At 38.6% G+C, this 26,095-nt stretch overlaps 2 protein-coding genes across 5 annotated transcripts in view; one reads left to right on the forward strand and one right to left on the reverse strand.

The window, feature by feature from the left end:
• The window catches only part of gcgra (glucagon receptor a), a 41,544-nt gene extending 27,636 nt beyond the window's left edge, over positions 1-13,908 (reverse strand). For all 4 annotated transcript variants that reach the window (XM_079644552.1, XM_079644553.1, XM_079644554.1 and 1 more), the window contains exon 1: positions 13,623-13,908. The gene's annotated coding sequence lies outside the window, so the exon portion shown is untranslated. The remainder of the gene's footprint in view (positions 1-13,622) is intronic.
• Positions 3,249-26,043, forward strand: LOC307016143 (G-protein coupled receptor 183-like; the record flags this gene model as incomplete). Its single annotated transcript, XM_079645176.1, has 2 exons — positions 3,249-3,492; positions 25,061-26,043. The coding sequence occupies exon 2, from the start codon at positions 25,084-25,086 to the stop codon at positions 26,041-26,043; it is 960 nt and encodes a 319-aa protein (XP_079501302.1). The 5' UTR covers positions 3,249-3,492; positions 25,061-25,083.
• Positions 26,044-26,095: the final 52 nt, after the last annotated feature.

Genomic DNA, 26,095 nt, shown 5'->3' on the forward strand with positions numbered 1-26,095 from the left:
CAGCGAGCAACAGCGTGAGCGAGGGAGGCAGATCTGTGTAGATGTAATGGAGGTCAAGAATGTTAAGAATAAAGCCTCCTACAGGCTATACATAGGGGTTACGTGCTGCTATAATACAGTCAGGTCGCTAAAATATGTAACTGTTGTAAAGGACATACATATAATACTATAGAAAGTAGGGTTGGAGTTTTAATTATTGTCATTATTCATCATTAATCATTTATTCTGTAAAATGTCAGCAAATAGAGCGAAATTGTAACAGCCCAAAATCAAAATGTATTCTGTGGCCTTTTAGAGACAAGAACAACATTTTGTACTGACTTGTAATTTAAACTTTATTCATATAAATATATATTCAACAAAATATAAAGAGTTTAAGAGTATTTGCTTTTGACGATGATAGCAACAACAGAAAAAGCAATGAAGAATGAATGAAACACTTCCATGGAAAATCTTACAATTTAAAAAAAAGTATACAATTAGTTCGCAAATGAGGTTTCTTACCTTCCCTGTGGAGTATGCATACAAAACAAACGTTCTACTAAAAAAGATTTCATGAATCTTTTTTTATAAAAAACTGATATAAAAAGGAAATGACGAGCATTGGATGTGGTGGTATGAATGAATTAGTCAGTTTACTGTAAACAGTTTCACAGCTGCTGTTATGTCAGCCTGCAAAATCATGCCTATTACAAACGTTTGGGTGGTTCTGTAATACAGGTAATGTAATCGGCAAACAGAGACTAATTAGGCAGTAAACAGATGAGCACACAAAGATAAACACGCACACACACATTCTTGTGCGTATATCCTCATGAGGACCCATGCACTGGCAGGGCTTCACATGGATTCTTCCCACCAACACAATTCGTGTTTTACATATCAATGCTGTGGATGGATGGATCTACTTTATGGCTTATTTGAGAAGTATTTAACCCTTTAGTGCATGTTAACCTAACAAACTAAAAAGAGCATACAAGGATAGGCAGATTGATTTTTTAAATACGTCGGCTTCCACTTCTGTCTGTGCTGTTGGATAGTTTTTATTTTAGGCTTTCTTGAGCTCTTGAAAGACCCTGAGCGGTTCATAACAGGTCTTTGGAGAGCCTGAATAATACTCCAAAGAAGTAGTGTGCCGGTGTGTTATGAATATTTGATGTGTTTAGTTTACGTCAACGCAGCATAGCTGAGGAGATGAGGTTGGACAGGAGAGAGCTGCAGAGACGAGAGGAATTAATCATGGAGCAGCAAGAAGAAGTCAACAAGTCAATCAGCTACAGATAGGCGGGGGGGGGGGGGGGGGTCATGAAAGAAGGTAAATACATCTCTGTATTACATATAGTGTTTAAACTCAGTACAGACCAGATGTACCTAACTGCATTCAGGAAAGCTGCTGATTTGGAATGCATGGTGATTATGCTTCACTTACCTATAATATAACATTTTATAAAAGATAATCAATAATAATCTACGGATCAAGTATTATGGTGTTAACTTTTTTACTGCTTCTGTGTCACATCTCTGCTGTGCATGTATATCATGTGGTTTACGGAGTTGGTTTTCTTTGTACATCTATTTTTAATGCAGCTTGGGGCCTAAAAAAACTTGACAAACTTTCTTCTCAAACTATTTTTGGCCTACAAGGGGCTCTGAGGCAATTTCTGCCACGGCTATTGAAAGAATTGTCATAAAATGTTAATAATTGTACCCAGAGATAGAATTGCAATGTTGTGATCTGCTCTACCATTACATTTGTTCTTGTAGTTTTTAGTGAAATTACTCAATAACAATCAGATGGATCGCAATGAAATTTGATGCAGACATTTATATCACCCCTTTGAATGAATTGTCATCACTTTTGGGTACATGTAACAGTTTCCATTTTTTTTAAACTTAACTTTGTGTTCAGTGCTGAAAATAAGAATATTTGCATGCTAACTCGCTAAGATGTCAATTGTGGTGAAAATCGTCTTTGATCGTGGACGTTTAGAAAAACAATAAAAACTCGATTTTTGGCGAGGTTAAAGATATTCAACTTGAACTATATATTTATTTTTGAACTTAAATCAGCCTATTTGTCTCGTCCATCCCCAGTCAGAAACTAAAATGTAGGAGCAGGTTGTGAAATAACGATACATCTTACATGTAAACAGTAAAGAAAGAGTTTTATCACAGTACCTGTAATTTGCTGAAACAAGCTGTGAGTGAGACATGCAAACATTTTGTCCTGTAAAAAGTTATCAAGATGTTTTTTGGTAAAGCATTAACAATATTGCAATATTTGTTGGTGGCACTAAACCGTGTGGGTTCCTACTGTGTTTTGTGATAGCTCTAAGCAAGGATTGTGTGTGTATTACATGTGTGATGGAGGTCAATGTCTCCCGCTGTGTACACAGCACGTGGAGGCCCACATCCCGCCCCTTGGGTCTAAACACACTAACATCAGCAGTCTCTTTGATGACGCAGGAGGACATGTTGTTTTCTTAACTTCAGTAACTATCACCGCCACCAAAAAACAAAGAGATTTACTCCATTCATTCAAATGTAACAGACACAAACACTTTTCTCCAAGATATTAAACACCAATTGAAATCTCTTATTTGATGTTTAGATCTCATGCCAAACCATTTACCAGTTACAGCCCTTATGTACAAGCAGTACTGAAGCGACATTTGAAATTAACCATTTAATCAGCTGATATCAAGTCAACAAACAAAGTATCTCTTTTTATGAAATACAATTCAAGTATAATATTAAGCGTAAAAATTACTAGGTGGAATTTGCTGCCATACTTTTGTCCTATTTGGGGGAACCCGAGTTTCCATCCTGGCTTTCAACTTTAGACCTGACATTTCTATTGTTTTTGAACTAAATTATTCCTCGAACAAATCTTTTACAAAAAATGCCTAAAATATTAACAACTAAGGAGCTTGCTCAAAGTGTCCCAGAACCATATTCTTAAAATAACCCCTAAAATAAAGTATTCTCTAACTGTTAAGGGTAGAATCTCAGGCAGTGCTTGAATTGGGCCGGTACTCACCGGTACGCAGTACCAGCACCTCTGATTTTTACCCATGTAGTACCGGCACTTCTTACTGAGTAGTAAAATGCCGGTACTCAGTAAAATGCCGGTACTCAGCCGCCGGCAATATACGTATATATTGTAAACGCAACGCAGCGCAAATGTGGGTCTGACTCACAGAGGGTGACTGGCTGTCTACATGACGTGGCCTGCCGACATTGCCACTTTCATACAGATCATACTAATGCCCTCGATTGGTCTCTGTGTGTCATTCAAGCTCGGGAGGGTGTGTGTTGGTGTATGTGTGGCGCGAGCGAGCGAGAAAGCGCGCGCACCGGTTACGTGTATTGTTGTTAGCATCTGGTGCTAGCTAGCTGCGCTAACGGATATAAGGAGCTTTTTCAACAACAAGGTGGATGGAGAGTCCTTTGCTGTCAGACTGAGAGGCTGATAACTACAGCTCTGGTGAGGTAAATTACTCTCTTGAGTCTTTAGATAGTTAACTTAGTTTAAGTTATCTCAGTGGGTCTCAAACGGTTCGGTCAGCATCTATGTAAACACATATTTCCATTTGAGGGGGTAGTGATGAGTAAAATATGCATGAATAATACAAACAAAATGTTAACTAGGTGAAAAAAGGTAAGATAAACTTGTTGAGAGCTAAAACTAGTCTTTGCTGTTGCCTCAAAGAGGAGCAGGGGGGAGAGGAGGGAGACAGGAGAGGCCGATTCAGGAGCCCAGACACACTCACAACTATAAATGAACCAAAAACAAATAAATAAACAAGTTTCAATGTTTTTTCATATTGGATATTGTATGTTATTGGTTATGGCCATGTACTTATGTTTTTATGATTATTTAAATGTATACATTTTTGTTTCATATGGGTGTAGTCTCTTTATTTCCCCCTCAAAATGCACCAGATTGATGCATTTAAGTCCAACATTTAAAAACAAATCTTACCGGGGGAGCATGCCCCCGGACCCCCCTATAGGATTTGAGGCCCGGCCCCACTGTTCCCAAATAGATTTGCAATTTGTTTTAAATAGTAACCCATCTCCATATGTTTCTTTTTGGGTAGTAGATTTAAACTAGAGGGCCATCACTTTGTGCAGCAACGCTATTGAGAAATAAATCCAGCAAAATGGCACAAAAAACTGGTAGTGGCCTCAGGGACGAGGAGTCATTTAACCAGCCAGTAGGAGTCAAGCTTTACTTTCTTTTATATCCATAAAGAAAAAGTACATCTGTTTACAGTTGTTTCATTATGGATGTTGAGAGGTATCCATATATCTCTTCATTTTGCTCTCAAATTGCACCAGATTGATGCATCTAACTTCAATATTTAAAAAAAAAGAATCCCGGGGGAGCATGCCCCCGGACCCCCCTAGACTAGAGGGTGTCAGGTCCACTCCCCACTTATAAAAATAGCACTTTACCACTGCACCCCCTCTAATCTCAGATGCACCCTGAGTCATTTTGTTTAAGTACAGTGAGCCTTTCTAAAATATACAGTAAAGAGACAAACCCACCAGCATTATAGGATATACTATGACTTTGTGCCAAATACTTGTTGCTGATTTAGAGTACTGGCACCTTTTTTATTCCAATTCAAGCACTGATCTCAGGTCCCTACAAAATGCTTGTGTCTTGCTCACCCTAGTGCGTTGTGCAAAAACTCATCTAACTCAAATTCATCTCAAATAGTGCGAGTAAATCTATCTTCCCGATACAAAGTATTAATCCTTGGGTTGTATCCATTGGATCTAGGGATGTCCCGATCACCTTTTTTTGCTCCCGATCCGATTCCGATCATTTGATTTTGACAATTTGCCGATAACTATTTTTCCCGATCCGATCTTTATGCAATGCATTAAGAGAAAAATAAGAAAAAAAGCATTCAAGTTGTCCCTTAAGGTTATTTTTTTATTTAAATTGGATATTCTATCCAACATGGATATAGCTTCTTTTTTTCACAGCAGCATTGGATCAGTTCAGTTGTGCAGCATTGGATCAAAACAAAATAAAGCTTTCAGTACTCGTTAGCTTACTGCTACAATTAGACACTGCGCCCTGCCCACTCTGTTGCCAGATTTGAGAGAAATAAGCAACCAGGTCTATGAAAACAAGCCCCAAAGAAGCAACACATACATGATGTTGTGTCATTTGAAACCAAATATAAGGCCTCTGGATGACTTTAAGACTTGAACATGGTCAATTTTGTTTTCTAACATTGAATACAAAAATAAAATTAAAAAAAGTATTTAAAAAAAAAAAAAAAAATCTCGATCCCCGATTTTTTTCTCCCGATTCGAATCTTTTGAAAATCACGTGATCGGCTCCGATCCCCGATCACGTGATCGGATCGGGACATCTCTAATTGGATCCTAATACAAAGAACAATATACTCAATCTTATACTCGAATTGTGTGACGTAGTATTGCCTATTTGTATTTACTGAACACATTTTTCCTCAAAGCAGGAGAGAAGCCCAGTTTGCCTCTTTGGTTTCATCCTTTTTAAAGTGATTATTGGTACATCTTTTGAGGTTGAGGTCTCTTATTCAAATGACGTTGTGAAGCTCCGTTGGAAGCAAAATACTTCGAAGTCACGATCCATTTCATGAGCAATGGTTTAGTAGAAGGGTGGTCTGGCTCTTAGTAAAAAAAAATTTTTTTTTTTTTAACTGAACAACAAATACCCTGTAAGTCTAGCAACTGAGCATTTCACTTCAACAGTTGCATACCCTGCCGGTTGTTTGATATCACGGTTGTGATTAGATCTTTGCAGTCAGAGCCTATGAAACAAAGCTGCATTTACCAATTGTATACTATTTTGTTTGTGATTTATTTTTCAACTGTGTTTCTTCTGTGCAAACCAAAACACTGTTGTTTAAAGAAATGCTTTATCTCTGACTTATAGAAGACATAATCAGCAGATAATGAATGTTTGTGACTTCTCCCTTTTCTCTTCATTTTCTTTTGCCGGAAGCATTTTCTGAACTGCTCGTTGCACGAACACCTAATTTACAGCAACTAAAGTAATTTGATTCTTTCCACTCTTTCAGATGGAAACACAACAACATTAAGATGCCCGGGGACATGCAATCTGTGTGCAAATATTTTACTGGGCGATTGATTCTGATTTTCTACCATTTTAGATGTATCCATTATATATACCTTTGAAAAGGTTCATATTTGAAGAGTGATTTTTATGATTTTTGTATATATTAGGTACTATTAGAGGTTTCCAATTGTGGGACAAAAGCATCTGAAAATTCACGATAGAGATAGTAGACATTTAAAAAATGCCAACGATAAAGGCATGGTTGGGACATTTTCCAGTTGAGCTGCGGAGGACATAAAGCGACTGTTGTTTGTGCTCTGTACTGTGATAATAGGATGTGTTGGGGAGCAAAAGGAGCTACACTTGACCCTCGACCCATAAACGTTGCGAGGGAGGAGGGGTTATTTTTAGTGCCTCACAGTGTTGATCTGAACAAACACATAAAGGCTCAATACCGCTACCCCCTCCAGGGTTTACAAAGCAGTTCAAAGAAAAGCAAAACCTTTTTATGCTCTTTGTTTCTTCCTCAGCTTTTATTGATTCTCATGCGTTAAATATTTGTGCTCCAGTCTGTCCCTGCATGCATAGAAATGTTACAGTGTGCACTGAGGAGGAATTCACTTCCCACAGGACAGGCAGGTTAAGTGAGATGTGCCAGAAAGACAGGAACTCAAATGCAACCTTTCGATTCTGATCCACAACTCGACCAATAGTGACCTGTGAACAGGCACGTACACATGGCCTCTGTTCAGTCAATAGTGGAGCGTGTCCATTGGTCATCAGTGAGTAATCATATAAGCCACATTGAGCCCGATTGTGTGATTCATCTTAAAGCAAGACAGCACTAGTGATTTGTTTCCGTCTTCACAACCCACTGGCTGCTCTCAGGCCAACATGACTTATTGGAGACCTCTGCGATCAGATAAACATTTTTAATGGGCATGTTGATTGTTTGTAGATTGATATTTACCAGAGCCCCAAATAACACATGTTAAGTATTAACCGATGGGAGGGAGCCTTAAATTATTATTGGTCCACATGTTTTGAAATCAAATATCAAATAAAGTTGGCTCTCTACTCTCACTATCTACATTGTTCATTTTATATAAATCAAAGGCGTTGACAGTTTAATATTCAACTTCAAGATCCTATCTATAAATTACAACATGTGCTGTTTTTACTATGCATCCTGTAAGAAACCCATAACCCAATGTCTTATTTCAGCCTAACTTTATGCCAAATTAGGCATTAAAGACAATGGAGCATGATGTCCTATAATAACACTTATAAGGTCTTTGTGTGAAGCAATCCTAAAAAAATGTTTTTAAACTTAAACAAAATACAATTATAAGAACTCAATATGTGGGCGTGAATTTTTGGTTGTGACTGACAATGCTGGTACTGTAATGTGATAGGTCTAATGTCTGTATAGGCGGGCACTACAAATAGTTCATTCACTTCCTAAAGTTCAAACAGCCACACAAGCAGTGAACCAGCTGTGATTGTTGTGGTTGCTGCTGTTTTTTGGTGTGACTGTACCATCTTTCATTTACAGTAAGCAAAGTTACTCTGTGTGAAAGCTTGCATTTCCTGAGTGGAATACAGTCTAATCAGCACTATGGGTCCTCCAAAACATTTCATTTAGAGGGAAAACATTATTTACATCCCTTAAAGTACACCAATCCTATGTGAGCTTGCTGAAAAAAGCAAGCCTGTCTTTTATCAGAATCTGAGGGCTATACAACACCATGACACACTTTAGTACAGAAACTGACAGCACATCTCACACACACGCCCTCAGCTGTCAGTTCTGTTAAGATGGTCAACCCTCAAAAATCGTGAATCCTGGTGAAACTCTCACAAGGCTGACATAGTAATATTTAAAATGTAAGGAAAAGGCAATGTTTTTATTAAAATAATAAAAAAATGCATTCTGCAAAATAATCTTTCCTCTATAAGCTATTACATATTATACGTCATCAGAAAGGCAAAAATACATTGGAATAATAGAACAAACCACCTGTGAGATACAACAGTAAGTAAAGCTCTGGGGTCTGCAGAGTTAGCAGGATGATAAATACAGGATGAGCTGTTATTAATGGCACCAACATTAAAGGTGAGAGTGTATTGATTTAAAATAATGGATTAATTAATTCTTTTATCTGCCTTAACAGTGCCAGCTCCTAATATACCCTTTGAACCTCATACACTGGGACTCTGTAATCTTCAAACTATTCCTTGCGGAACTTTCTTGAACAAATTGAACTGATGGAGACTTTGGTGTCTGACTTAAAGAAAGAGGGAATGTGGTAAATATTTGTGAAAAAAACACAAGAATGAAATGATGCATTAGGTTTGCAATATTAGATTAATTCAATGTGTTTTAGAGTGGGAAAAATGAAGGACATAACGTTTTCTGACTTTAAATAAATTAGAAAACACTTTTGACCAGCGCTGTGGAAACAATTCAGCCTGTCTATCATGAGGGGACAATCGACTCTGTCAGTTTGATTAATCTTGTCATTTTCCCACTGAAGAGCAGGCAAACCAAACATTGTCTGGATGTGCTCGCAGGGGCAGGAAAGTAAGCTGTTGGCAGCCACACAGACCTAAGTAAGTGATGGAATGTGTTGTCCATTATATCTGATATCTGAGAACATGGAGGATAGACAACAGAAGCTACTCAGAGACCACCGAGCCCGTTAGAGCACAATCTGCTCCGTGTTGAGCCTCTATAACATGTTCAGCCAAATGGTTATAGAAAAAAAAAAATCTCTTAAAATCCCGACAATGTTGTAAGGAAACCACTTCGTGTGTCCTCCATGTTCACGAGTGGTTTGACGTTGCTATAGCAAGTGTGTCTTTTTATTGCTCTATAAACTAATTTGATTCTTCCCTAGAGAAGTGGAGAGGTTTCATTAAAGGAGCTGACAGTTGTTCTGAGACTGGCACACTGCTGGTTGTACTTGGGGAGATTTAATGAACCTGTAACTTATCCGTTTAATCCAGCACATGCCTGAAGGTTGAACAGTACACCAAAATCACCGATCAAATCATGGCTCGAAGCAACATGGGAGTCGATGTCTATTCAATAAGCAGTGGATGTTTCCTGCCGCCAACAGGAAGGGATTGGTTTTGGTCCTTCCCATTCAATTGTGTATATAAACACTGTGTACCTGTACATATACAGTGTGTGTGTGTGTGTGTGTGTGTGTGTGTGTGTGTGTGTGTGTGTGTGTGTGTGTGTGTGTGTGTGTGTGTGTGTGTGTGTGTGTGTGTGTGTGTGTGTGTGTGTGTGTGTGTGTGTGTGTGTGTGTGTGTGTGTGTGTGTGTGTGTGTCACGTTTCCGAGAGAATGAGAGAAAGAAAGACTGCACATGTTGTTGGTTGTAAGACATGGGTGAAATGAATTGAAGAGAGACGCATCATCTTCAAAGGGATGTCTTATTTTGTATGTCTTCAAAAATAAAATGTACTCGCCTAATGATAATAATAATATTGGCTTTTATCTGCATTTCCACTGCATGATACAGCTTAGTATTACCTGGTGCCAGGTTTGTTTTATTACCACCTTAGTTTCATGCAGGTGCAAATGCGTTACGGCAGCCTAACACATTTGCATAAGAAGAAAATTATGCAGTTTAAAAAATGCAAACACAAATGTGACAAAACACATTCAAATTAAGAAACATCATTTTCACCAACTTGACAACACATATACAACATTTAGAAAACATTCACTAACTTCTAGCACAAATATTTAGCATCATTAGCTACCGCAACTTTTAAAAACATTTATTCGACCCAGAAACTACACCTGACTCCACCATACAATTGGTAAAGGGCAGGCAGTCCACTGTTGAAATGATTTCACAGCTTTGCATTGGAGAAGGAAACAAAGAAAGGCTACTGATAGAGTTGTACCATGCAGTGGAAAACAAGGCATTAGTGTGTTTAAATCTACGTGTTTACAGACCAAGGTGTTAAGAGCTGGATGGCACACAGGGCTAAGTGGAGCCCAGCGGCAGTATCCGGACCGACCCTTATCGCAACTCTGTCACAATCCAGAGTGACAGCTCTTTGTAGTAGAAGCTAATTTTAGCCCTCCTGGGTTCATCACCGGAGTCCGTTTGAACCGGAGCCTGTGGAGCAGCACAGGAAAGTCCATAGTCTCCAGACCTCTGCTAATACTTAGAATCCCCCTCACAACTGTCCTCCGCACCACCACAGGCCTCCAGGCAGCTAAAGATCCCTGATCGTATGTCTCTTTGGTCTCTTTGGTTTGGTCCCTCAGATTGTCTCTTTGTCGAGCCATAATTGTTTCAATCTTTCTATCTCTTTCTTTCTTAGCTCTATTTTCTGCACCAAAGAAAAAGCAGAAGCAATAAATAGGCAAAGGCATTGTGTATCTCTCTTCTCATTTATACAACTTTCATTCACTTTCATCTTGTCATAAGCTACTGAGGAAGTGTTGTTTGCCCTATCTTCCAGCAACGGCTCTAAATGTCCTTGACTTCTCTTTCCATTATTTCCATCAATACACCATTATATACCGACCAAATGCATTTTCTAGTGTTAGACAAAAACATTTCTTCCTTCTTTTCAATTTGAAATACTTGAAAGTCTAACAGAGGCAATCCACTTTGAATATGTACTGTAAACGTAAGTCTAGAGAATTCATTGATCTCTGCCATAAGTCAAACCATCTTTGATTTTTTTCTCAATTAATGTCTTTACCATATTTCTCACAGCCACAGTTACCAGGGCAGAACATAAGCTGAATGTTTACAGATAGGATAGCTCTTGTCTCTGCAGCCTGAGTACTAGACTCAGCGAGTTAAAGTTCAGAAACGTTCAGGACAAGCCCATGTTTGTGAGGAAGGAAAGCCATAAAGTGCTTTGGAGACAGATCTGTGATATATGTGTCTGACCTGGATCTGCATTCAAAGGCTCAAAATATGGAAACATCTCCATCTGTTTCTTATTGTATCTTTTATCAGGGATTGTATGAACATTATCAAAGAGGAGAGCGGATCATAAGACGTGGAGGGTTTTGCATTTTTTTCTATTTGCTGAAAGCTAAATTAATATTTTATCTGCACATAGTGAAGGAAAAAATGTGAAACCCTTGGGAGTCTTGCTTTTTTGCAATGTGAAGCATTTGACTCCAAAACAAATATACATTTATATAATAATGTTTATATATTTCCATGATTATTTCACTGTGATTGTTTAAGGTTTTAACACTAATGTCTACACAAAGTCCTGAGAAGTCAAAAAGGCTCAATGATTAAAAGACTTATTAAGACAGTTAAACTTTAAGGACACCCTGTCCTCATGTAGGACATATAGGAGTAAACTATACCCACCTGTTTTCACTCATCTCAGTTGAGATAATAAATAATGTACTTGGATGTAGATATTGATTTGAGACCACAAAGCCTCGCTCTCCAAACATGATGCATACAAGATTAAAAGTAACCAAGATGAAAAGCAACGTTGACTGTTTTCGTGTCCAGAAATGTTCGACCTCATGACAAAATCGCAGCAGAGCTCACACTACAAGATACCAATGATGCTTTTAAAGGCAAAAAGTCAGAATTAGGAATTTAGGATGTATGTGCTTTTGTCCCATAAATCCAGTGCAATAGACCTCCAGAGGCTGGAGCCGAACAGTCTCAGATGCATACAGTACTCACAGAGCACTCTAAAGGGTGAAAGATCAGAAAGCACTCACTGCTTTTAATTCTAGTCCCATAACGCAAATCACATTCTTATTCATTTCGCTGGCCAGCTTTTCAAAAACGTGATGTGCGGTGTATGAGGGCCAAATGTATATGTGACAAATGCAACCCCTGCCCCCTAATTGATCATCCTGCATTTTTCTCCACATACATAATGGCAACCGCGACTAAGAAAAGTTAACACTGATGATTGTAGTATAGCACTTAGAAAGAAGAACATTGCCTAATGCATTACAAAACTGCATTAATGTGTATTTTGTATACATTAAAGCACCTGCACCACCAGCTAACGATTGCAAATTACTTAGTATTAAAGACAACATACAGCCAGGCAGCACTCATTCATGCAGTGGATCTAGGGATGATGCTTTAGCAAGGAGTGCACATCTCTTATATCACTGCGACAGATGTGTTAAGGGTAGTAATGAATATGTTTGTTTAGTAATGTGTGAAAGGTGTTTGTCCAACAATGTATTTATCATCAACACTGCAGTGGAATACAAGACGCACAAGGGACTGAGACAGGCTGTTCTCTCAATACGCTGCCCAAGTGAGTCTAATTAGGATCAACATCACTCCAAACAATTATCTCCACTAACAATTAAGTTCATATGCATTCTGTTTACATAAAGTGTACACAGGAAAGCACTGAAGTGTTCAGTCTGCCGGTTCGATGATTAGACCTCATTTTCTGACGTACTGAAACAGATCCAAAGGGTTAATTTGCCTGCCAAGTCCATTGTAAAACAAATGTATAAATGTAAACATGTCATGTCAAACATTTCTTGAATATGTTTTCACAATTCTGCATACATATTGCAATTATTTGAATTGTTAATTTGTTATTCCAAACAATATTTGTTTTGGTCCTTAATAATGTTACATTCCAGAAGTCCATTATATTCGTTTTGATTGATTCTATGTGGTCTGTAGAATGCATCACAGCAATTCAACAAACAGTACACAAATAACAAAACAACTATTATGTTGGTATAATGCATCCAGTCCAAGTATTAAACTGATAGAATGAAGCGTGTTGTTTTGGTCCCTTTTCTTAAAAAAAATAAAAAAACATTAATATAGCATTTCCACATAAATCAATGCAAAAAATACACAATTAAACCTCAATATGAGTTTAATGTAAAGTTTGCCTCTAATACAAATATATACCCTACCTTACATTTGCAAGCTTTTCTGTTTTTGTTTGCTTCTCATTGAAAAAAAAAGGTCTTTTGTTTCATAAAATAATATATGTCACGTGTGCAGCAATAACTAATATCTTGCATTTAAAATGATTTTAGAGATGTTGAAGTGTGTGAACTGGTGATTAAAGCCCAGTCAAAACTCTTACGTGCAAACCACAATTTCTTAATATAAAATTAGGGAAAGCTGTTTTGCTGGATTGGTGAACAGAGAATGTCACAGCTATGTCGACATCCTCTAAACTAAAACACACATGTAGATACAAACAAGTAAAGAGGAGCGAGAGGTGACACTAACAGAAATCGTATTCCAGAAATGTGATTGTCCCAACATGCACCTCACGACAGAATCACCAGCCTACAGTGACCAATTAGGTTTTAGCTGTTGAGGCTTTTATAAATAGATGTCTGGGTCGTTAAAATTGCTTTTCGAACTAAATCACATTTGCACTCTCCCTAGTAGACTTGTCCATTGTATGACTTGAAAACGTATAATGTGTACCAAAGTAAGTGACATGTCTGCTCACTGAAGGCACACGTGGAAACAAGGTTATCATGAAACAAGACGAAATAAACAGACACTAATTACCGTTGACAGCCCGGGATTCCGATGATTTCCCCGATCTGTACTTCGCTGCTGCTCATCTTCTGGGCAGCATCTGGCACACACTATTCCCCTCAGTTCAAGAGACTCCGCTGTATTCCAACTTTCAAAATAAATTACTGCATGACTTCAGCTTCGGAGAGAAGTCCTCTCTCCCATCAGCGTTAACTGCTTCTGGGATGATTATAGATAGTGAATTTAAAATTTTAAAAAAGTAATCGGTTGGCTGAGTGAGCGCGAGCCGCGCGCCTGCTAACTTGCGTTTCTTACACTTGTGACGTAACAGGGAGGGGGTACCAAAGCCAGGACCTCGTGTGTGTGTGTGTATGTGTGTGTGTGTGTGTGTGTGTGTGTGTGTGTGTGTGTGTGTGTGTGTGTGTGTGTGGGTGTGGGTGTGGGTGTGTGTGTGTGTGTGTGTGTGTGTGTGCGCGCGCGCGTGTGTGTGTGTGTGTGTGTGTGTGTGTGTGTGTGTGTGTGTGTGTGTGTGTGTGTGTGTGCACTTCACAACTTGGCAGGTTTCTGTCCAAAGAAGGATAGACTTTAGGTTTTAATATTCTTTGTAGGCTCTGTCTATGTTAGTTTGAGCTATATGATTTATAAATGATATGATGTATTGACTGAGCAGAGTGAGGGGGCTATGTGTGTGTATGTGTGTGGGATTTCTGCAGTATTTGTATAATATATATTTGGGCTCTGATAATGTTGGTAGCTTCTGAGAGTACCATAATGATTCAATTTACAAAAGCCAATAATAGATATATTATTCGTGAAATAGTTGCGTGTGTTTCTAAGAAACTGAGATCTCTTTACTTCCCTCCAATTTCCTAAGGAATAGGTTCCTGTTGCCTCATATCTCTGGTGTGCTCTCAGTTGTCATTTTAAGAAACGTTTGTGCATTGCTTCTCTCTGCAAAGCCATTTTCATTTTCTATACTGAGCAGAACTGATGCTTCTATTATGGGGCATTGGGGCAGGACTATATCTTTATTGCAAATTGGATTGAGTATGGTCAATGTGGTCACCACTAAAATTCCAAGCTGTACTAATCAATGAATGTGTTAGTGATATATCCATACTCAGCTGAATCTTAAATTAAGTTTTGAAGCACGAATGAAATGTGGACTATTGTACCAGGTGGTCAGATTAAAGTGTTTCCAAAGGATTAAATTGAGCAATCTACTCAAAAGGCATTAAAAGCTGTCAGCATTCTCAGAATGAATGAGGAAATGTTATAGTTTTCCGGCTATATATAAGGTATATTAACATTCAGTCTGGGGCATTATTGGACTCTTCACTAACAAATCAATTATTTGAGCCTGCACTGACTGCACAACACAAATGAAAACGAGGCATAGACCACTGCTGCTGCAGTAAATCCTTCAATAAAGCCTTGTGCTTTTTCTTGCAAAACACACGCAAACCCAAACACACATTTAGTTTTAACATGAACTTTGCACATATAAAAGTTGAAGGACCTTCTACATGTGTCAATAAACTCTGCAGAGCAGGCGCATAGATCTAAACAGAATTGACCCTCAAATGTTGTTATACACACTTGTCATCCATTATTAACACACATCATATCATGTCATTGTGTTAGGCTTATTGCTTTTTTAAATCCTTGCCATGTTATCCCATCATTAGTGGGCTGTGTCAGCAGATCAACTTTCTCCACCTACACAATTTTCTAAGTTGTTTGCTTTAGCAGCTGTTGGAACATAGCAACAATATATCAAGGAATTTGATGGTGCATACAAACATATTTACTTAATTTAGATGTATTTATTAAACCATGACTGTTAACTGTTTCTTTGGAACACTTTTGCAATGATTTTATTGAAGGGTTTTACCTTTTTGTATTGTTATTTTTAGTGAAGTTATGAATAGAGTGAAAGGAAATTATTGTGGGACGAGGATGATTACGGGTGCTGAGGGATACACATGTGTATAATGTTGTGTTGTGTTAGAAAGAAGAATTGCCAATACATGTACAAAAGAAAGTAAAATATTGCAAAAATCAAATCACATAATCTAAGAATCGAACAAAATAAAACAGAAACGTATTATTATAGTATATCACTTTTCCCCATGTATCTGAATTAAAATGAAGAAGGCTCTGCGGAAACGTGCAAAATTATTTAAGTATTATCTAACTAATGTTCAAAAGTTCACAGAATGAAGGATAAAAAGAATGTATACTGTGACTTTTGTCCTGTTGATGGGAAACACAAGATAAGTAAGAAAATGCATGTATCATGTGCGATAGCGTTCAGTTTAGCCAAGACCAGGATGTACCCCCCCCCAATGATCCTCCCAATGCCCGCTTATTTCCCCCCCATTAGATGTTATAAATAACAGCATCTCAATTAGCCCACTGCCCCATTTATAAACCCTAATTTACTTTTGAGTTAATTGTGGAAATGTATGTATTCTTTATTCTGGAGTCAATCCATACACAATAAAACTGAAATGTCTGATCATTTAATACAAACAACTGAAACATGTCTTAATTCTTTAAAACAGAACCTCAGGGCTCAAAATAAAAAAAACACATTAAGTCGATTTTCTTATGCAAGAGAGTTCTGCCTAAAGATAGCAAAAGCCATGTAGTATTAGTGTGTAGACTGCTACTTGGAGAGATCCCACTTCACCTCCTGCCCTGCCGTGGTGCCGGACACCCCCCTACACCCTTCATTCCCATTGCTCCCCAGGCGCTGTACAATAGCTGCCCACTGCTCATAGTACCAGACTCCTGTCACTAGGATGGGTTAAGTGCCGAGAACACATTTCACTGTGCGTGCTGTGTGCTCTGCATGTGTGACCATTAAAGAGGCTTTCATCCCTCCCAATTCTATTCTATTCTAATATGGAGAAGTGTGTGTGTGTGTGTGTGTGTGTGTGTGTGTGTGTGTGTGTGTGTGTGTGTGTGTGTGTGTGTGTGTGTGTGTGTGTGTGTGTGTGTGTGTGTGTGTGTGTGTGTGTGTGTGTGTGTGTGTGTGTGTGTGTGTGTGTGTGTGTGTGTGTGTGTGTGTGTGTGTGTGTGTGTGTGTGTGTGTGTGTGTGTGTGTGTGTGTGGGCAGCAGTCTCCAGACCATCCAAGAGAGGGAAGCAGTGAGTTAAAGCCAACACAGTGTGACACAAAGCTAAATGACCATAATTATAACAAAGATTCACATACCCTCATGAAATATTTAAACATGGCATACAAATATACAAAGATAATATACTCCCTTTTCCCAATGTATCAACTATCTCCACATTTTCTGCACACTATCTAGTCACATTCACGAACAGCGCGCTTTTATCTGTTTTCTGTTAATATTTGACGAGAGAGATTATGTAATGCAAACACGGGATGTATAGTGGAGATAATTATATTGTGGTCTGGTTTTGGAACAGGTTACAAAAACAAACTGTAGCCTGGAGGAACCCAGAGCAGGTTTTATGTGGTTGCAAACAGCAACAGTTTGAGCCACATAAAAAAACATAACTTCCCATGTTGTCAAGGTGTTCGTAAACATTAGATGGATATGTAAATGTTACCAGTGGGACATACTGCTGCAGAGATAAACTAGTATTCAGAGTCATTCGAGGTTGAACAAAATCTCTGCTGCACAATTTGGAACCATGAAAACTGTTGAGAACCATCAGTGATGACGTGAAAAGGTTCCACAAAAATAAAAAGGCAGCCTGCCAGTGGAGATAGACATGTGAGATGCGTGCGTTTGGATCAGCTGCGGCCTGGCCTCTGGTCCCTCAGAGACACACTTGTTTTCAGAGTCTGGTCACACTCTCTGAGTCTGGCCATTCAACTGGCATTTGGCACGGTCACATTTTCCATGCCAAACAATGAGATCAGTGCACTGCAGCATACGTAATTCTTAAATAGTTTTGAATGTGATGGGATATAGACTCACATAGCAGATCATTGGTTGAAGGTTTGAAAAGATGAACTAGTGTAGCCTCTCTATCAATGAATGTCAATGACAGTCTATGGGTCTAAATGCAGTGTCATTGGCATTCATTGATAGAGAGGCTACACTAGTTCATCTTTTCAAACCAGCTAATAAACCGATATCTGTTGTGTGAAACGTACGCACACTGGACTTTGAACCAGGACACTGCTGTTCGTCAATTATAAAAAGTGAATTGACCCAAACCATATTTTCCCTAAACCTTACAGAGTACTATTGTTTGGATTTACGACTTCACCTGCATGAAGGAGTCTATTTGCGCGTTGAAAAATATGCTAATGTAACCAACTTATCTACTTAAGATCAAAATAAGGGAATTATTTTATTAATATATCCTTTCAGTTTCCATTTTAAACAATCCACTGCATTGCAGAGCATCTCTTCTAAGAATTGGCTTCTCTCCTGGATAGGGAGCTCTGAGAGGGTAGCGCGAACAGTGTGTATAATTATTCTGAGAACAGCAGCAGGTGTGTGTTCCTGTGGACTATGGAGGTACAATAGAGCCCAGCGGCTCCTGTCACAGAGGTGGTCCATGTCCCTGAGTGTAAAGATAGCCATTTAGCATATGGCTTTATCTCACTTTTCCTATCTTTTACTCCCCCTTGTTCCTCCTTAATGCTTAACCTTAAAGTACCAACTGTCGCTTTGATAGCATGTTTCAATGACAAAAAAAGTGAAATATCTGAATGGAGGTTAAGTGGTGTATTGGTCTACAGTAAATAAATATAAAACACAAGAAAGCCACATTTTCTTTCTTAATTTATTCCCAAAAAATGATGGCTACTTAGTTTACTTAGTACTTATTTCGGCAACAAAATGTTTTTTCCATCTACAAATCACAAGCTCCCATGATGAATTTATTCAAGTATCCAGCAACAGATTGTGTTTTGTGTTCCCTCTGTTAAAGGGTGGGTTTATGAAGGGCGCTGTATACATTTAAGCAATTATTATTATTAGAATTACTAGCAAAACCTTGGTTTGGTTAATTTGGGAATATGACAAAATGACAGCAACATACAGATTAAAAATGAATAAAAAATGTTGCATAATTTACCGGTTAACAATGTTAACATGTTAAGAAATACCAAAACAGACTGCTGTTTGAAGCCACATATTTTTATGTTTCATCAATAACACATCTTGTATATGTCTGTCTAAATGCTTTTCTTAGTTCTGAAAATGGTGGCCTACTTTTTATACAAAAGTATGCATGCCTTTATTCTTCTGACATAAATTAAATAACTGGGATACGTTTGAATAATCCTGTTATTATAACACACTGAATCAAATTAGCATATTATGTATTTGAGCTTTTAATGGATTGGATAGACTTGAAAATGCTTATTCACATCCCTTAACTTCTATTAAGAGGAGATGCATTAAACTATTGTTTGTTTGTTTGTTCGTATCTTTGTTTGTTTGTTTGTTAATTGGTTGTGACAAGACTAAAGGGCCATAATTATGGTGATAACCACACATTTAGAGTAGCATAATTGTAATAATTGGTCGAAAGCTGGGTGGATGCCCATTCTTCCTATGTTGGCTACAGGCCATTAATTCCACAGTATGTAGAAAGTGAATTCCATTCAAAGGAGTCGGTTTGGCTGCTATCCCCAAACAAATGCTTTTTCATTTTCTGGAGCTCGACACATTGTTAATGATCATGTTCATAGCAGTATAGAAAGTAAAATGACAGCTGCACTGATTTATAGACTTGTGCAAATATACAATGATGACAAATAATAACTACAACTTTAGACCTTAATTAACATGAATTATATCAAAATAAGTATGTTGCCTTCTTTTTTTCGCATTCTCTCTCTCTTCTGGGGTTCTGTGACAGTAGGGTTTTGATTAATTATAGGTTCTCCAGGGTGTGTGCTTTCACAGAAAACCTTCAGTCCTGTTTCTAATTCCAGCTCTCCTTCTCCGGGCTGCCATGACGCACGTAGGTTTCTGTTACAGCCAATTTAATGTTTCGCAACCATTATAGAGAATGGCAGAAAAGGGGCTCAAAAAGTAGAGAGTGTAAAATTGTTACATATTTAACCATTCTAACCATAAAACATAATTTATCTTTCACCTTTTAGTTATTGGATTTGTTTTAACTTTCTGAGGTGTGATAAACACTAGTAGCTCCATAGATAAGCCCCGTACATTACCAATATTGTCTTACATTTTTTCAAGCTGCTTTTACTGCTACAATTTTTCTGATGAAAACTATTAAACCCCGATTTTCTACCAAAGAAATGTAAAATAACATGTAAAATGATGGTAATTACATGTAAAACAATACAATCAAAATAAAAGTATGATAGGTGCTATGTAGCTGCATATACAGTGGGGCAAAAAAGTATTTAGTCAGCCACCAATTGTGCAAGTTCTCCCACTTAAAAAGATGAGAGAGGCCTGTAATGTTCATCTTAGGTACACTTCAACTATGAGAGAAAGAATGGGGGGAAAGAATCCAGGAAATCACATTGTAGGATTTTTGATGAATTAATTGGTAAATTCCTCGGTAAAATAAGTATTTGGTCACCTACAAACAGACAAGATTTCTGGCTCTCACAGACCTGTAACTTCTTCTTTAAGAGCCTCCTCTGTCCTCCACTTGTTAACTGTATTAATGGCACCTCTTTGAACTCGTTATCAGTATAAAAGACACCTGTCCACAACCTCAAACAGTCACACTCCAAACTCCACTATGGCCAAGACCAAAGAGCTGTCAAAGGACACCAGAAACACAATTGTAGACCTGCACCAGGCTGGGAAGACTGAATCTGCAATAGGTAAGCAGCTTGGTGTGAAGAAATCAACTGTGGGAGCAATTATTAGAAAATGGAAGACATACAAGACCACTGATAATCTCCCTCGATGTGGGGCTCCACGCAAGATCTCACCCCGTGGGGTCAAAATGATCACAAGAACGGTGAGCAAAAATCCCAGAACCACACGGGGGGACCTAGTCAATGACCTGCAGAGAGCTGGGACCAAAGTAACAAAGGCTACCATCAGTAACACACTACGCCGCCAGGGACTCAAATCCTGCAGTGCCAGACGTGTCCCCCTGCTTAAGCCAGTACATGTCCAGGCCCGTCTGAAGTTTGCTAGAGAGCATTTAGATGATCCAGAAGAGGATTGGGAGAATGTCATATGGTCAGATGAAACCAAAATAGAACTTTTTGGTAAAAACTCAACTAGACGTGTTTGGAGGAGAAAGAATGCTGAGTTGCATCCAAAGAACACCATACCTACTGTGGAACATGGGGGTGGAAACATCATGCTTTGGGGCTGTTTTTCTGCAAAGGGACCAGGACGACTGATCCGTGTAAAGGAAAGAATGAATGGGGCCATGTATCGTGAGATTTTGAGTGACAACCTCCTTCCATCAGGAAGGGCATTGAAGATGAAACGTGGCTGGGTCTTTCAGCATGACAATGATCCCAAACACACCGCCCAGGCAACGAAGGAGTGGCTTCGTAAGAAGCATTTCAAGGTCCTGGAGTGGCCTAGCCAGTCTCCAGATCTCAACCCCATAGAAAATCTTTGGAGGGAGTTGAAAGTCCGTGTTGCCCAGCGACAGCCCCAAAACATCACTGCTCTAGAGGAGATCTGCATGGAGGAATGGGCCAAAATACCAGCAACAGTGTGTGAAAACCTTGTGAAGACTTACAGAAAACGTTTGATCTCTGTCATTGCCAACAAAGGGTATATAACAAAATATTGAGATGAACTTTTGTTATTGACCAAATACTTATTTTCTATCATAATTTGCAAATAAATTCTTTAAAAAAAATGTGTCTCTCATAGTTGAGGTATACCTAGGAGGAAATGTGCAGGCCTCTCATCTTTTTAAGTGGGAGAACTTGCACAATTGGTGGCTGACTAAATACTTTTTTGCTCCACTGTACATGCTAACCTGCTAATGCAGACATGTTTGCCACCTTAGTTTAAGTAGTGTTAGCATGCATAAAGTACAGTCCTTTTTTAAATTGACTAAAGTTTGAACAATGATCCACAAATGTTGTGAAGCCGCATTTTCACGATCAATATTGTTACATTTTAATACCACACAATACATGATGTTGTTAGTGTCATGCTGTCCTTTCCTATGTCTGAACTAAAGATATCATTATGTGTGCTGATCCAATTTGTGCAGGTGATTTCTGCACTGTGTCAATAACTACACACACAGGCTTTAATTTTGGTTTTGGCATATTTACACTCTGTAGTGAAGTATATTCTAATTCTTGCTCATGACTGATACCAAATATTGTACTGCCTCCTGCTAACATTAATACATCTAAGACAGAAATGAGAGAAAGATGTTTTCTAACAGCATGACTTTCCAATGTGTTTATGTAATATTTGAATAGAATACTTCTCAACAATTATATGAACTACTGAAGCATATATCCTGTTCCAGTACATTTTGATATAAATAGATTGTATTTTGAATAAATTCTAAACATATGAAATTGAAGTTTATACTAGATTTAAGATTCAATTAGAAAAAAGCGTAGAATACATAACACTGCAGGCGGCAAGAGTCCCACAGTTGAGCATTGCAAATTGAGAGGAAGTAAACATGACAGATCTCAGAAAATGTAATATTATGTTAAAATCATGTCATGTCTTCAAAAGTTATGTTGGTTAAATCCTGCTCTTCGCATTGAAAAATCGAGGAGCTCTACTGCCCCCTTAGTCCAAAAAGCGGTAAAGCAACCAAATGACAGCATGTTCTCTGAGATTATCTTTCTATCTGGTAGTTCAGACATTGATTTGACAATAGATCAATGTGGGTTTGTCATTGTATTCCCATAAAGGAACAGAACATTGGGTTCCATTCGCCAAAGCAGAGACTCAAATGCAATCACCACCCAGGAAACTACCCAATGCACCCTGACACATACTCACACACTTTATACACTTACTGTGTCCTTTTCCTTCCTCTAGTTAAATGGTGGACACTTCAGCAGGAGTCTTTGATAACTTAGATTTTTTTTTTAATTGTTCTTGTGCGGGGAAAAAAGGATGACGTGCTGTGAGGATTTAAACACTCAGCAGCACCAGATCGGTCCCATGATGCTCCCTGAATAAATGTATCAAGCCTAGTTCGAGAAGCCAGGACACCAGGGAATAAGAGAGTGGCAAACATCAATAAGCCCTTGTCAATAACATTCTAAAAATTAAATAAATACATCTTTAGGTCGCTTGATGATTATAAAGGTATATGGTATATTGTGTTTTTTTGTTGATTTGTTTTCTCAAGTCTTTCACCTTGGAAGAGTTCAAATTGCACTAAAACGTACAATAAGTACGTAAAATGTATTAAATTGAAATAATCAAGTACAAGTGACTCAAAGTAAAATACCAGGTCTTCAGGATCAGGTCCTCAGCGCTGTAGGTTTACTGTAAATGGCCACTGACAACACTTGGCACCTCATGTAAGGCATCTTTATAAACAGCTATAACTGGGAGAGTCATTATTCCCTCATGAAATCAAAAACTCCAGGAGATCCTCCCCTCCTGGTCAGCGTCAAAGTTACGACACTTCGGATAACTTATAAATTAACCCTTGAAACACACACACGTCATCCTACATACAGAACAGAAGAATATTCCACACTGGTGAGTAAAAAACAATTTGAACTTTTAAAAACCTCCGCGGGTCATTTTGGTCGCAAAGTTTTAGTCTAATGGAGGAGCTTTAATCAATACATGGCATTAAAAGAGGCAAGACTTTCTAATTGATGAATTAATATAATATATATATATTTTTTAATGTGTTAATTACTACCTAGAAAAATGGTTATCTCCATTGTGCATGTCATTTTGGATTAAACAATGTAGATCAATTAAGTTTAAGTGGGTTTTCCCCTTTCATTGCTCCTGCTACTTCCAAATATACGGACTGGAAATATTTTAGACTTACTGATGATCATAGATCAATATGCATGGAATACTAAACTCAATAGCATCCTAGTTTTTGTAATGATACTCTAACTGTTGAAATGTTTGCCATTTTAAATCTTGAGTAGGAAAATGTGATCATTTGAATATTTTCTGAAATCTGCAAAGATTACACTGAATTTATTCTCATCGTTTTTTCCTATTGTTGCTGTCTGGCATTAGTTTGTACTTACAATAGGCAAAAGTGATATATGTATATTTCACTGTCACTAAATCGTATTTAAAAGTTAAAACTGTAACAAATATAAAAAAACAAGTTACTTTTACAAAATAAAAAACTCCTTAAGGAGTGCATGTAAAACAGTTGATAATACAGCATCTAATTAAATCCTCCAAAAAACATTAAAATAATTTGGTTTGTTTATTTCGTTTTCATTAGACACGCCTGAAGAAAAAAACAATTGATTAAGTCTGCTATCTCCAGGGACGATTATCTTGGCAAAGAACTTTTCCCTCCTCCATCAGAGTGATTAGCCCCACAGGAGTGTGTGTGGCCTGAGGTGGAGCCGGCAGCACGGGGAGGTGAGAAGCCCTGTCCACTGAGAGAAGGAGGGCACGAAGGGCCCACATTAAACCAGAATAGGCCCCTTGATGGCTGTACAAAGAACAATGACAGCCTCTGGCTCCAATAGTCCATTCAGTGGAAGGAGCTCAGGTGTACTGCATGTGCAAAAGACTAATGCAAATCAGCCTGACTCAGAGCAGCTGCACGAAGTCCCGGAACATGTAACGTTCCCGGAGCCTAGAACAAAACCTGACATTTAGGGGAGTAAAAAAGCTCCCCAGATATGTGATCTTCCTGTACGGGCCAAAGACAGAGACACTGAGCTCAACGCCCAGTACACCTTTTAATGGTATCCTTCATATCTGACTCCTGTTATTATTCCATGAATCCAGCCATTATTGCATTCATCTTTCGTGTTACCATCCTTTTCTGGTCAGAAATTAGCTTTAGGAATAGCTAAATGTCAGAAACAGGCTTTCAAGAGCTCCAGGAAATGACTGCTCTTAAGAATCTTAAACAATTGTCTACGTGCAACATATGAACTCTGCCATTTTAATTTGAGTATAGCTGCCCTTTTATTCTGCAGTAAAAGGGTGGGGCTTTTAGTATGAGTCCCTTAAGTGAGTTAGATGTCCCTATATACGGGGAGTCAAGCTTCCCAGAGGAAGGTCCACACAGACACAATAACAAGATAACAGCCTGAGGAGAAGCCCTGACGCTGTTTTTAACATGTTTTTGTTGCTCTCTGGGAACTGTCTCATTTACTCTGCGGCGAGTTGAACTCTATTGAGAATTAACTTCTCAGCAAACTAGAAACAAGGCTTCTAATGTGCTTCAGAGCAAGAACAGAAGATGAAATACAAGTTTCCATGATAAACACCTGGTGTTAATGGGAAATTGTATTGTGAGTGAGTGAATGATGTCTAGAAAATGGTAAACCCTGACCACTATTTATTTTCCTTTTTCCACCAGGGTCCTTTTGCAGTAACAAAATCATGGAGAGAAATTTTTCTTCAACCACTGTCCAGACTCTACTCCCTCTTAACACCACTGCTGGCACCAATGCCACAGCAGAACCCTTCAGTGTGTTTGACGGGTGCGACCATCAGGTAGAGGGTATTCTGTTTGATCTGACCCTCCAGAGCATCAACGTTATTGTGGGAATCCCAGCCAACTTACTTGTCATTGCAATCCTCATCCGAAATCGCAAAGAACCCACAACTTCAGACATATTCTTGGGCTGCCTGGCTTTCATGGATGCCTATTTTAGTGCCACGCCCCCTCTCACCTTCCTTAACCTGTACTACTGGCAGAGCAAAGAAGTTTGGTTAGCCGTTAAGTTTTCTTATGGTGTAAAAGACACTAGTGGGCCATTGTTTCTATCCTGTATCTGCCTAGATCGCTTTGTAGCTGTGATCTTTCCAGTAAGGTTTGGGCAGTTTAAACCCATCATTTATAGGTTAAGCCTCTCATTGCTGGTATTCTGCCTTACCTTTGCCTACTCTGCTGCCAAGACTGTGGGAGGCCTCCCCAACTTTGAAAAGGTGTTCACTGGTGAAATGCTGGCAGCATTTACTTGGATGGTCTTGTGTAATGTGAGCATACTGTGGGCCCTGAAGAAATCCAGCAGGGAAGGAGGGAAAGATAAGATGCACCCCATGAAGAAGAAGGCCTTCAAGACAGTGCTGTCCATCCTTTGTATCATTGTGTTTAACTACCTGCCACCTGTAGCACTGTTTCCTTTTGAAGACGTCTACTCCCCTGATGTGTTCCGCTGCTACGTGCAGCCTGTGGGCTTCGCTTTCCTTAACATCAGCAGCACCATCCAGCCGCTTATCTATCTATGTCGTCTGGACAAGGTGCCTTTCTTCTCAGACACCTGCCTGAAAAATTGCTGTATCTGTGTTAATGCAAAGAACAACAAAACCCCAGCTGCACAAATCTCACCTGTTTAGAAGAAGTAATACACATATTGACCCTTGGTTTGATTATTTGATAAATGTGTTT

Source organism: Notothenia rossii (genome assembly GCF_949606895.1).
Source record: "Notothenia rossii genome assembly, chromosome: 8".
Lineage (NCBI taxonomy): Eukaryota > Metazoa > Chordata > Actinopteri > Perciformes > Nototheniidae > Notothenia > Notothenia rossii.